At 42.3% G+C, this 14,467-nt stretch overlaps 1 protein-coding gene across 7 annotated transcripts in view; it reads left to right on the top strand.

Annotated features, from left to right (window-relative positions):
* RP1 (RP1 axonemal microtubule associated) overlaps positions 1 to 14,467 on the top strand; it is a 320,592-nt gene that overhangs the window by 217,174 nt on the left and 88,951 nt on the right. For all 7 annotated transcript variants that reach the window (XM_050938879.1, XM_050938878.1, XM_050938875.1 and 4 more), the window contains 2 exons: positions 9,369 to 9,523; positions 13,023 to 13,101. In XM_050938879.1, coding sequence (XP_050794836.1) covers positions 9,369 to 9,523; positions 13,023 to 13,101 — 234 coding nt within the window. The remainder of the gene's footprint in view (positions 1 to 9,368; positions 9,524 to 13,022; positions 13,102 to 14,467) is intronic.

Here is a 14,467-nt window from a genome sequence, read left to right on the forward strand (position 1 = left end):
GAATTTCCTTGTATAAAAGTCCTTGGTCTATAACAAACCGGGATCGATTAGAAGAGCTGAGAGGCGGTGGGGTGCTCCGTGCCGCCGCCCAAGCTTTCTGAAGGCTGTCATCTGCTTCCTGCTCAGTCTGGAACTGTTCCCTTGAGGCTGGGGTCACCAGTTCTTCCTCAGACTGTGGACTTGGGCTTGGTCCCTCTGGAAGCGATGTAGGTGATGGGGTTGTTTCCGTTGCTGGTGAACCGCTCTCCGCTGGTGCACCTGAGGGTATTTCAGGCTCTGGCTGAGCCTTTTGGGTATGGCTGTCTTTTGCTTCTGCCAGTTCTGGCTCGCTGGCGCCCTCTGGCGTTGAGGTTGAAGATGTGGTTGCACTTGCTGGTGCTGGTTGCTGTTCCAGTTCCGGGCCTGGGACTGGAGATGCTGTGGCTGTTTCAGTGGTAGGCATGGAATCCGGGTCCACTACCTCTGTCTGGGTCTCTGGTAACACAGACGGGGCCTCTGTGGACGGTTCAGGAACAGGAATGGGTCTGGAAGCTTGCCTGGTTTGGCTACGTGTAACCATTCCCACTCTCTTGGCCCGCCTCACCTGGTTGGCCAAGTCTTCCCCCAGTAGCATGGGGATAGGATAATTGTCATAGACTGCAAAAGTCCACATTCCTGACCAGCCTTTGTACTGGACAGGCAGTTGAGCTGTAGGCAAGTCTACAGCTTGTGACATGAAGGGGTAAATTGTAACTTTGGCCTTTGGGTTGATGAATTTGGGGTCAACGAAGGATTGGTGGATAGCTGACACTTGTGCCCCCGTGTCTCTCCACGCAGTAACCTTCTTTCCGCCCACTCTCAAATTTTCCCTTCGCTCCAAGGGTATTTGAGAGGCATCCGGGCCTGGGGATCTTTGGTGTGATGGTGGTGTAATGAATTGCACTCGCATGGTGTTCTTGGGACACTTGGCCTTGATATGTCCCAGTTCATTACACTTAAAGCATCTTCCATCTGATGGGTCACTGGGCCGAGGTGAGTTACTGGAGACTGGTGAGGTTGAAGGGTAGGGTATCTGTGGCTTTACTTGGGTGGTATGTGGGGTCTTTGGCTGTCCTCGGTTGTAGGGTTTATGGTCTGTGTGCCCCCTGGGGTAATCGTTCCCCTTGACAGTAGCTTTCTTGCTTTCTGCCAGTTCCATCCATTTGGCTCCAATCTCCCCCGCCTCAGCGATATCTTTGGGGTTTCCATCTTGTATGTACCGTGTGATGTCTTCAGGAACACCATCCAAGAACTGCTCCATTTGTATGAGGAGGTTCAGTTCTTCCAAGGTTTGAATGTTGTTTCCTGTTATCCAGGCCTCATAGTTTTTTGCAATGTAGTAGGCGTGTTTGGGAAATGACACCTCGGGTTTCCACTTTTGGGTTCTGAAGCGCCGACGGGCATGATCTGGGGTTATCCCCATTCGGTATCTGGCCTTGGTTTGAAAAAGTTTATAGTCATTCATTTGCAGCTTAGGCATTTCAGATGCCACCTCTGCTAAAGGTCCACTGAGCTGTGACCTCAATTCTACCATGTACTGGTCTTCGGGGATGTTGTACCCAAGACAGGCTCTTTCAAAATTTTCCAAGAAGGCCTCGGTGTCATCACCTGCCTTGTAGGTGGGAAATTTCCTGTGCTGTGGAGCAATATTTGGCGCCGGGTTGTTAGGGTTGGCTGGCACAGGCAGCCCAGCTTTTGCCAACTCCAGTTCATGTTTTCTCTGTTTTTCCTTCTCTTCATTCTCTTTTTGTTGTTTTTCCAGTTCTCGGTGGTGGGCCGCCTCTTCTTCTTCTTGCTTCCTTCTGTGGGCCAACTCTTCTTCTGCTTGTTTCCTTCGGTAGGCCACCTCTTCTTCTTCTAGTTTTCTTTTGTGTGCTGCCTCCTTGGCTGCCTCTTTGTCTGCCTGTTCTCTTTGGTAGGCTGCCTGTTCTCTTTGGTAGGCTGCCTCTTTGATCTGTTCTTCTCTTTCTTTCATCTCCATCTCTTTTTGTTTTATTTCCAGTTGTCGCCTGTGTTCAGCTTCTTTGATTTGTCCTTCGGCGTCAATTTTTGCCTTAGAAGTCATGGTTCCTGTTTTCTTGTGTTGGGGTGCCCTCTGGTGTTTATCTTCTGAACTGCAGGCTCTGTTCCCTCCTGGAGTCTGCCTAGCAACAGTGCTTTTTTCCTTTTCTCTCTCTAGCTAATGTTCAATGAAGGGAAACCAGAAAAACCACTTTATTTGCATGCATATAAGTGCTGGTACTTGCCTCCTAATGGGAGGGCTATTGCATGACAAAAGACCCTCAACAGTCTCTTAATGGCTTCTCGCTTAACATGCAAGCCACAAACTGCCAGAGAGAGCAGAAATAAAAATTCTCTCTGGTTCCCTTTTAAAACCAACTGTTTCTCTCTGCTAAAAAGCCCTTAGCAGAGAAAAGAAAAATATAATATTCCTACTGGCTTCTGGATTCTGTCTACATCCCACCTCTGCCACCATGTCATAACTTTATTCCCAGATCTGGACCTTAGCGTCCAAAATATGGGGGTTAGCATGAAAACCTCCAAGCTTAGCCACCAGCCTGGACCTGGTACCTGCTGCCACCAGAGCAGAGAGACTTACACTTTGTGTTCATGTTTCCCATGTCACCCCACTAGCCTCAACTGGACATGTTGTTTGTTCTGTGTCCCGTCTATCCTATTCATAGTTTCAGCTTCCAATGCAGAGTCATGCTTTCTCCTGTTATGTCCTGATCTGAAGGAATGCCAGCAGCATTAGGAGTGTAGAGCTCATCCAGTACCAGGGAGGAAAAGCAAGTATTGGACTGGATTCTCCCAAGAGTCTCACCTTGCCCTGTCTTTCATCTATAGAACCATTTCCATCTCCTTTACACAGTCCCCCCTCACATGCAACAGTGGGCAAACTCTCAAGTTACCACGGTACTAAATCAGCAAAGAATCCTGTGGCACCTTATAGACTAACAGACGTTTGGGAGCATGAGCTTTCGTGGGTGAATACCCACTTCCTCAGATGCATGTAATGGAAATATCCAGGGGCAGGTATATATATGTGTACTAGCAAGCAAGCTAGAGATAACGAGGTCAGTTCAATCAGGGAGGATGAGGCCCTGTTCTAGCAGTTGAGGTGTGAAAACCCAGAGAGGAGAAACTGGTTCTGTAATTGGCAAGCCATTCACAGTCTTTGTTCAATCCTGAGCTGATGGTGTCAAATTTACAGATGAACTGAAGCTCAGCAGTTTCTCTTTGGAGTCTGGTCCTGAAGTTTTTTTGCTGCAGGATGGCCACCTTAAGGTCTGCTATAGTGTGGCCAGGGAGGTTGAAGTGCTCTCCTACAGGTTTTTGTATATTGCCATTCCTAATGTCTGATTTGTGTCCATTTATCCTTTTCCGTAGAGACTGTCCAGTTTGGCCGATGTACATAGCAGAGGGGCATTGCTGGCATATGATGGCGTATATTACATTGGTGGATGTGCAGGTGAATGAACCAGTGATGGTGTGGCTGATCTGGTTAGGTCCCGTGATGGTGTCGTTGGTGTAGATATGTGGGCAGAGTTGGCATCGAGGTTTGTTGCATGGATTGGTTCCTGAGCTAGAGTTATTATGGTGTGGTGTGCAGTTACTGGTGAGAATATGTTTCAGGTTGGCAGGTTGTCTGTGGGCAAGGATTGGCCTGCCACCCAAGGCCTGTGAAAGTGTGGGATCATTGTCCAGGATGGGTTGTAGATCCTTGATGATGCGTTGGAGGGGTGTTAGCTGGGGGCTGTATGTGATGGCCAGTGGAGTCCTGTTGGTCCTGTCAGGAACACTATCCCTGATGATGCCACAGCACAACTGGCTGCTGAGCTCTGTGCCTTTATACTTACACACAACTATTTCAAATTTGATGACAATATATATCTCCAGATCAGTGGCACTGCTATGGGCACCCGCATGGCCCCACAATATGCCAATATCTTCATGGCCGACCTGGAACAACGCTTCCTCAGCTCTCGTCCACTCACACCCCTTCTCTATCTACGCTATATTGATGACATCTTCATCATCTGGACCCATGGGAAGGAGACTCTGGAAAAATTCCACCATGATTTCAACAGCTTCCACCCCACCATCAACCTCAGCCTGGACCAATCTACACGGGAGGTCCACTTTCTTGACACCACGGTGCAAATAAGTGATGGTCACATTAACACCACCCTATATCGAAAACCCACCGACCGCTATGCCTACCTTCATGCCTCCAGCTTCCATCCCGGGCACATCACACGATCCATTGTCTACAGCCAAGCACTGAGGTACAACCGCATCTGCTCTAACCCCTCAGACAGAGACCAACACCTACAAAATCTCCACCAAGCATTCTCAAAACTACATCACCCGCACGAGGAAATAAGGAAACAGATCAACAGAGCCAGACGTGTACCCAGAAGCCTCCTACTGCAAGACAAACCCAAGAGAGAAACCAACAGGACTCCACTGGCCATCACATACAGCCCCCAGCTAAAACCCCTCCAACGCATCATCAAGGATCTACAACCCATCCTGGACAATGATCCCACAGTTTCACAGGCCTTGGGTGGCAGGCCAATCCTTGCCCACAGACAACCTGCCAACCTGAAACATATTCTCACCAGTAACTGCACACCACACCATAATAACTCTAGCTCAGGAACCAATCCATGCAACAAACCTCGATGCCAACTCTGCCCACATATCTACACCAACGACACCATCACGGGACCTAACCAGATCAGCCACACCATCACTGGTTCATTCACCTGCACATCCACCAATGTAATATACGCCATCATATGCCAGCAATGCCCCTCTGCTATGTACATCGGCCAAACTGGACAGTCTCTACGGAAAAGGATAAATGGACACAAATCAGACATTAGGAATGGCAATATACAAAAACCTGTAGGAGAGCACTTCAACCTCCCTGGCCACACTATAGCAGACCTTAAGGTGGCCATCCTGCAGCAAAAAAACTTCAGGACCAGACTCCAAAGAGAAACTGCTGAGCTTCAGTTCATCTGTAAATTTGACACCATCAGCTCAGGATTGAACAAAGACTGTGAATGGCTTGCCAATTACAGAACCAGTTTCTCCTCTCTTGGTTTTCACACCTCAACTGCTAGAACAGGGCCTCATCCTCCCTGATTGAACTGACCTCGTTATCTCTAGCTTGCTTGCTAGTACACATATATATACCTGCCCCTGGATATTTCCATTACATGCATCTGAGGAAGTGGGTATTCACCCACGAAAGCTCATGCTCCCAAACGTCTGTTAGTCTATAAGGTGCCACAGGATTCTTTGCTGCTTTTACAGATCCAGACTAACACGGCTACCCTCTGATACTTGGTACTAAATCAGTAGTTTTCAACCTTTTTTTATTTTCATTTTTTTTCCCAAAAATTTCAACTGGAGGTGCGGACCCCTTTGGAGATCTGAGACACAGTCTAAGCTAATATGTAGTCTATGAAAATCAGTTGTAAATTTGTAACAGCGATGTTAACTAACTATTGGAAAAATTTAGCAAGGATTGTGGTGGATTCTCCTTCACTGGCCATTATTAAATCAAGATTGGATGTTTTTTTCAAAATGATCTGCTCTAAGAATTATTTTGGGGAAGTTCTGTGGTCTGTTATATAGGAAGTCAGACTAGATAATCACAATGGTCACTTCTGGCCTTGAAATCTATGAATAAAAATCCTTCTCACCTCATTCAAACACGTGGTCTACTGACTTCAATAGATCTACTTGCATGAACAAGGTTAGCAGGACTAGACTCTAGGTGCATCACAACAGTGACATATCTTGTTTCTGCTGACCCAGAGAATCCTGCATCTTAAAACCTATTTTTTCCAATGGCAGGACAACTTGCTGCCAAAATATCACGTAGGCAGATCATTTGCTTTAAATTGTGTGGGCCATATCCTCAGCTGATGCAAATCAGTGCAGCTCCATTGCTTCAGTAGAGGTAGGCTGATTTACAGCACCTAAGAATATATGGCAAAGGCACCTTAAAGAGAGTACTCTAGGCCTCAATCTAACAAAGCACTTAAGCACCTTCTTCAAGTACACGAGTAGTCAAGTGCTTTGCTGGATCAAGACCTAGGCTAATTTTTTTTTAAAGTGATGGGGGAGTCCTTGAATACAATAAATAATGCCACACTGAAATGAAAGTTACTTTTCACAAAAGAAGCAAAGAATCCTGTGGCACCTTATAGACTAACAGACGTTTTGGAACATGAGCTTTCGTGGGTGAATACCCGCTTCGTCAGATGCATCTGATGCACGAAAGCTCATGCTCCAAAACGTCTGTTAGTCTATAAGGTGCCACAGGATTTTTGCTGCTTTTACAGATCCAGACTAACACGGCTACCCCTCTGATACTTTTCACAAAAGAGGCTTCTTTACATGCCATCCACAAACAGTTGAATGATGAGGAGAAACAAAGATGTTTCCACCTAACAGAAATGTGTTGCAACATGTACATAAATGTTACCAGTGTGGCTATATACAGCCCTTATTACTTGTATGCAAAATTGGCCTGTAAAACCCTTACTTCAGTGATATGAACTTTTTATATTTTAAAAGGATTAGAAAAATGACTACATGAAATGTCACAATATTTGTATTCAGACTTTTTTATTATAACACTCAATATGAATAGCACCAGCTTGTGAAAAGAGCTGTAGGAAAAGTTTAAAAATAAATATCTTGCAGAACACTTTTTTTTTCTCTTTTGCCATCACCTACGCATGAGAATAAACGACAGCTTTAGCTTGTGGTTTCTTAATTTTTCACAGTGTGTTTTTAACAATCACTCTTAAACCTTCCATAAATTTATCATAGGGATTCCAAGAAACTTGCTGTAATGAAGACCTCATGAGCTTCTGGGAATTTTAATACAATTCCTGTATATTCTGTAGCATTCTGGACCTACATTCTGTAACCTCTCTGATTTCTGCAGCATACCGGTGATTATTTTGGCATGAGTGGGAGCTGAAACTTCTGAGACAGCCAAAGATGAATAGATCCTGGCAGATTTAGGGACTTTGGTTGAAGTTGTGGGTACTCAGCACCTCTGAAATCAAGCCTTAAACAATAATTGCGATAGGATGTGAGTTCATCAGCCAGATTACTTGCCCTTCCATACATCAAAGTATGTGTGTATTGGTGGATGAACCCACAACCTAAAGGGTCACTATTGTGGTATAAAGTGCTTATTATTTAGTAATAATAATAATAATAATAATTACAAATATACCACTTCCCCTTCTGAAAGGAATCGAAGTGTCATATTGCTAAATTCTTCTTTAGCTCAAGTTGATGCTTCTAAAGCAGAAGGATCTGAGATAGTTAGTCATTGTTGCCTCCCTGTAGTTCCTAATAGCCTAGGTGTATAGCTGGTCACAAATTTGTTATGTTACTGTGCTCTACGGTGTTGTTCTATCAGAACTAAAATAATCTTTTTGTTCTGTGTCTGTACATTATTGATTAGTTCACCCCTTCCAAAACAAGCATAACCATAATAAGCAGGAGCTAAGGTTGAGATTTTCAAAGCTGAATATGAGGTCTAGTCACACCACTGTCATTGGAATTACTAGTTGTGTGGCTAAATCCCCTTGTTGGCTTTGAAAAACTGGACCTCGGTTTCTCTTCCTGTACCCAAACCAGTTATTGACTCCTCCATTCTTAAATGTCCTCCAATACTACCGTTAAGCTGCAGTGCATAGTGACAGCAGCCTCCCCAGCCTCTTGTCAAGGCTCTTCTTCCATAGCCTGTGCCAGAGAAGGCAGCAATGGCCCCTCCTGTTCTTTCAGGCCTTGCCCCACTTCCACTGTTTGGCTAGGGAGAGCAAGGAAAGTGGTCACAGCTGTATCGTCAAAGATCCACTCTCTGGGCAGGGCTGACAGACACAGGATTTCCTTCCCATAACCCCATATGGTTGCTCAGCAGAACAGCATTCTCCCCTTCTGGCCAATTACTAGTTCACTACAAGAGCCTGAACTGATTTTGAAGACCCATCCTCATCTCTCATGCAGCAGAAAGGGAAGGGAATATTTTATTTAAAGGTAAAAGCTGAAGTTGAAAGGATTTAAATATTAATTGATCATTTCTATTATTTTATATCAGTGTGCTTTAACTTTAAGATCATTGTGAGTGTGTTGTGGTCTGATGCATGAACAAGCTTGATACTCTTGATGTGTTTATTCACTGGAGGATAATTACATGAGTTGAAAGCATCTTAAGACAATCAGATCACAGCTTTTTATGACTGTGCAGTCCTTGCTCCAGTGCAAGATGAAAATGGTGTACACACAAAAATACAAATGGGGCAAATAGGAATATAGAGCCTTAGGGATTAGAACTAGTGATGACTATGTAAACAGGCAGTGGGATTGGGTACCCAAGAGGTCAGGAGGGATGTGTATAGGTTTTTCTGTAGGTTATTGAATACAGTAGTCAATAGTGCTGATTTTCTGGAAGAGACATTGCAGGGCGGAAGAAAGCTACATTCTGTGGATTCACAAACAGGGATTTATGCAGAGAGTAAGAATGTGTTGTAGTTAATGCACTGGACTGGGACTGAGGAGATCGGGGTTGTTTCCCAGCCCTGTTACAGAGTATGTGACCTTGGGCAAATCACTTAGGGCCTACCCCAGCACCGACATAGTTTCACCCTGATGTAGAGCTTAGTGCTGATGTAAAACAGGGTTTATGCTAGTGCAGTTTACTCTGTTAATCTACTGGATTAAGATGCACTGTTTTCAACCCTGCTTTACATCGGAGCAGGGTGACTCATTAGGATGTAACTGTATTGACAGTGTAACTAAACTGACTACATTACAATGTTGCAAATTTCTGTAATGTAGGCAGGGTCTTAATCTCTCTGTGACCCAGTTCTCCTTGTATAAAATGGGGATAATATTTTTTCCCACCCTGTGTCTGTCTTGTATATTTAGATTATAAACTACCTGGGGCAGGGATCATACCTTACTATATGTTTGTACAGTGCCTAGCACAATAGGACTCTGATCTTGGTAGAAGCCTCTAGGTACAACCATAATACAAATAATATTTAATAACTTGACAAAAAGTGAACTACGTAGCTATCTGTGGAGCTGCATAACTGCATTCTATATAGACCCAGCCTCTAATTAAAAACTTTTAAGGTGCCATTTTATGGTACTGTGCCTTTCCTTTTTTAAGAATATATCAAGTGATCCTCACATAAAACAATACAATAGAACCTAAGCATTTTCGTAAGGAACCCAATTATGAGACAAGATGGCAGAGAATTTCCCTTGTTATACTGCCTGTTTTAAAATTTTTCTTTTAGTTGTGGAATATTCCATTCATGTGCACACTGGAGACATAAAGAAAGCAGATACCAGTGGAGAGGCTTATCTTTGTATTCAAGGAGCGAGCGGTGACTCTGGGAAAAGATGGCTTAATAATTCAAGAAGTGGACCCATCACTTTTGCCAGAGGCCAGGTAAAAGAACTGAGGAAAAATAATTGAAATTGTAAATGTCTCCTTAATAATACCTCATGTTTACATAGAGCTTTTCATGCTAAAGGATGTTAAAAGTACTTGACCAGCCTGCCCATTCCACATAGGGATCATTTTACCTACTACTGAGTGACAACCATCTCTGGGATGAAATGTGATTGTTCTTCTGCACCATCAGCTTGCACAACAGAGAGCGAGTTAAATTAATGAAGTGTTTTTGTTCAGAAAATTAGATTACAAACTCCTTGATGCAGTGACTTATCTAAACCATGGGCCAAATGCACCATTGGTGGGAGTACATAACTCTCCATAAGATATCTTGGTGTTGTGCCTGCTTAAATGAATATGGCACTGTGTGCTTTCTGAACCATCATGAACACCTACCTAGCAATATAAACAATAAATAATAATAAGGTAAATGTCCCATTCTAGTCCTCATTCTTCTTCTTTAGTTCATCCATTCAGAAATTCCTTATTAACCTTGCAAAAATCTTCTTGGTTTTTGAGAATTAAAAAACTTTTGCAGAAAAAGTCCTGGAACAATTGTTGGTAAGAGAATAGGATAATTAAAGAAAATTTCAGATCAAAATCTTACAGATACCTTGTTAGACCTCAGTGTCTGATACAAATTCAAATTTGCAAGGCATCATTACATTTTTATCAAAGGTCAATGTAAAATCACTCTATAAGGAACCTACATACATTTCTCTGTTACTAAGCTTTTTGCAGCTGATCGCCCTTCAACACTTAGTGGTGTTGAACGGAAAGTGAAGAACCAATGAATACTGCTCCAGTACCATTGTAACCAGAATCCAGATTATCCAGATTCAGTTTAATGCTTGCTGCTTTAGTCACCCCAGGGCATGATGAGGAGAACCTCCTTGTCAAAATCCAGGAGTTGCCATGACTGTCCCTTTGCAAATATGTATAGGAGAGGCCTTAACCCTGACTCATAAGTGGAAAACCAATCTGGACTATGTTACCGATCATCTCTACAGCGGATGCTTCCACATTGTGGTGAACAGAATGTGAACGAGATGCTTCCACTGTAAGAAACTCCCTCTTCATGACTCAGCCTGATGAGAGAGTGTCTGGCTTCGAGCTGCCATGCTCTCTCTGGTGCAAGCTCAACTGTTTCAGAGGCAGGGCAGTGAGAAGTGCAGCAAATGACCACACCTGGGGACCTGGGAAACGCTTGTGTGGTTGAGAATGGTGCACACTAACTTGATGGCTTCTTACTGTGTGCTGATCTATCAGCTGTTGAATGACTAAAACATGTGATGCCTACCTAAGTCCTTTTGACCTTTATCTTTTTGATTCATACATCTGAATTATCTCTCTACTTTTGCATTTTGAATTTTTCCATCTTTATTATGCATCCTCTAATAATAAGAACTCCAGAAGAACATATGAAATTAAACCTTTTGATAATATTTTTTACTTTAACAGATAGACATTACCCTGGTCTCTGAATGTAGCTGAAGTACCTCAATGAATCTTCTACTTGACATATATTCTCTCTGTGCTCTAAACCCTCATCTTTTCATTTTGTCTGCTGATTTTCATTCTTAAAAGTTTCAGAAGCCAGGTTTTATGAAAAACAAACTGGATCTTTGCTGCTTATTGCAGCCTTCCAGTTAGTCTAATTAATTTGTACAGTTCTGCAGCAGAGTGTAAAGCTCTACCTGATACCCAATAAATATGGGGTTAATCTCCCTGATCAGACATTACAAAGGAAATCGGGAGACAGTAGTGAAAGAGGACTTAGAATGGTAGGGCTACCTAGGCTTTGAAAGATAATGTACGGAAATCAGTGGGCTCATCTATTTGGTAGGTAGGTGAGCATGATACTTAGAGAAAGCAGGATTCCACAAGCAGTTGGTAGAGACATGAAATATTAATGCTGGCTGAGAAGGGTGGTGGTTCTGTTTTCTTTCTGCATATATAAGGCCTCTGCGTTTTTCTTTATTCTCCTTGTAATAAATTCACTTTTAAAGTACCCTGAAGAATAATAATTGAGGCAGGAAACTCGTGGACTGACTCACTGATTTTTGTGAGTGCTGAGTCAGCTGATTGACTCCAACAATGAAGAGACTCCTGTTCTTTGAGTCCTCAAGTTTTTCTTTTTACATATCCAATTTCTGTTCCCATTCTCTGATATGTTTGGTTAGGGGAGCAACAATGTCACCCGAGCAGAACTCTTCCATCTGTTTGAGTCCAGTATCTTGATTTTTTACGTATTGTTTAAAGATTCTAGAGTTCAAGTAATAACAGCATTCTTTGGATTAATGGTGCCCACTACTCTCCTGAGTGTATTCTTTACCCTATCCTCCTTGACGACAATCTGACAAAACACTTACTTTTTTGACCTTGATACTTCACCCTTTCTCTCAGATGAGAATTTGCCAGAGTACTCCATGTGTTCATTGACTCCAGGCTAGGCAGTCATAATTCATTATACCTGGCACTGAACATGGTAGCCATGTAGGGTTTCCATTGCCAGTTCAAGTCTTTGGCCTGATCTTAAAGGCCCTTACTGGGTCAGAATCAAGCTACATCAGCAACTGCATCTTCATTCAGAACTCACTTGAACAACTGTTCCTCTCTAGAATAACAAAGTCTGGGAGAAGTTTGTGAGCACCAGAGATAAAGCAACCTTAATTGTGGAGGTTTTGTTGTGGAAGAAGTTTCCCAAAGTGGTCAGACTAATTCAATTATTTATCGCATGCTTCAAGACCCTGATCTTGGAGGCCTGAGTCAGCAAAATATTTAAGTACATTCTTTACTTTAAGCACAAGTAATCCCATCCATATTCAACAACACATGCCCTTAATTTTAAGCAGCTACCTAAGTCTCATGTGCTTAAAGTTAATCATGCTTTTATGAGAGCGTTCCCACCTCTAATTAGACTGAAGAGAGGTGTCTGGGAAAAGAGTGAGAAAACAAACAAACCAAAAACTCTGCGTGTGTGCGTGTGTATCTTATGCCAGGAAAGAAGAAGATCAAAAGACTCCATTAAGTTCACTGAGCACTTCACCATGCAAATCTAAAGTACTTGAGAACCTCTTTTGTGTGATGGAGATGACTTCCGTAGAAAATCCTAATATAGATACATAGGTATGATGTCACTTCTTGTAACAGTCATAATTCATCCAAATTAGTTATTTCATCCTACAAGCTTAGTAGAAATCAGCATCTTACCGGAACTTCAAGCTGAGCATCAAAGTTTCTGAAAATACTGTTTATCAATTATAGTGATACTTTAAAATTCATCAGAAAAGTCATACTAGTCACTGACAGTGGAAATAACAATTACAGCACATACTGTTTTATTATGCACTTGAAAGAAATGGAATGACATGATAAGGGTAAAGTAAAGTGCACTAACATACAAAGCAATGTCCACTTATGCAGAGGTAAATTCATAAGTCATACATACCTACCGTGCAAAACCACAATTTAAATTATTCTCAAATTGCAGGTGAATGTTTTCAGAATCAAAGCAGTTCACCTTGGCAAGCTGAACCAAGTTCTTGTTGGATTTAAAAGTTTTAAAAAAGGTACTGTATAATAATTTTAAAACAAACTAGGTGCCTGAAATATACAGCATTGTATTATAACAAATACCATATAACAACATTGATTATCATCAGATGTAATGGGAGTCAGAAATGCAGAAAAACATCTGTTAAAATTATGATTACAGATCATACGTTTAATGAGGTCTGTTCTATTTGGAAACTAGTGAAAAAATTGAAATTGCTGGACCTTTTCAGTTTGTTTTCTGTGTTTTGTGTTAGATTGTGTATAACCTGGTTTCATTTAAATTGTCAATGTACTATAGGAGAATCATAAACAGTATCCAGTGAATTACATAGTGAAAAATTACAAGGCATTTCTTGTTTGTTTTTTGCAATAAGTGGCTTGTTTGATATATTTGGGTCTGCCAGTAGATTCAGCAAACATTTTTGTTTTCCAGCAAAAGTATGTTCTTCTTTCTTGTTTTGCATCTCATTTGGCTATCATTCCCCACCCCAATACCTATATACACTGTTTTAATTTTCAATTTTTAAAATTATGGACATTTTTATTAGGTATAAAATAAATCCTTAATCAGTCAGGGAGAAATGCTTTCTTCCTCTGCCACCAGGGGAGACGAACAAAGATCAATCAGTTGAGGTAAAAAGAGGGGCATGGAAGAAGGGGAGTGTTGGCTTCAAAATACTGTCCTTGTTTCCTATAGAAATCCATTCGCAGGTGTTTAAGGGGCTCTGGGGATGTGGGTGGAGTGGCAGACAGAGAAAGTTACACTCTCTGCAGCATCATTTCTCCCAACTCCCTCCAGTTCTCATTATAAATAATGCTGCAACTTCAAAATAGTTAGTGACCGTTAGGGACAGTGTAGGATCATGGCTCCTTCAGGACTCTCAGTGCCATGCGGGCCAAGTAGCCATATGGAGACACAGCGAAGAGATGCAGGTAGCCCTGGCCTCTGCAAATCTCCTGAGATCAACAAGTTGCAGACCATCTCTGAGAGTGGCGAACCCAGTTCCCCATCCCTACGCCCACCATTGAGAGCAAGAACATGTGGAAAATTCAGGAGCCAAATTCATGGAGTTTCAAGTAATTTATATAGGAAAAACCCTAATAGGGGGCTATTTGCCTCTTATTGCTTAAAGAGAAAGGGTGAAATCCTGACCCCACTGAATTCAGAGTCATGACTCCCATTGACTTAAGTAAGACCAGGATTTCGCCAAAATAGTTTACTCCTATTTAGGATTAGCTTAAAAACAGTCAGGAATATGTCAGAACCAAGTGCAGTTCAGGAATCTCAAGCCAGTAGCTTCAGTTTCAGTTGGGATGTATGTGGATTTGTTTCTCATTTCTGATCCTCAAAGGCTGATGATAATACACCAGTCCTGGAAT

The sequence above is a fragment of the Gopherus flavomarginatus genome, chromosome 2 (assembly GCF_025201925.1).
Source record: "Gopherus flavomarginatus isolate rGopFla2 chromosome 2, rGopFla2.mat.asm, whole genome shotgun sequence".
NCBI lineage: Eukaryota > Metazoa > Chordata > Testudines > Testudinidae > Gopherus > Gopherus flavomarginatus.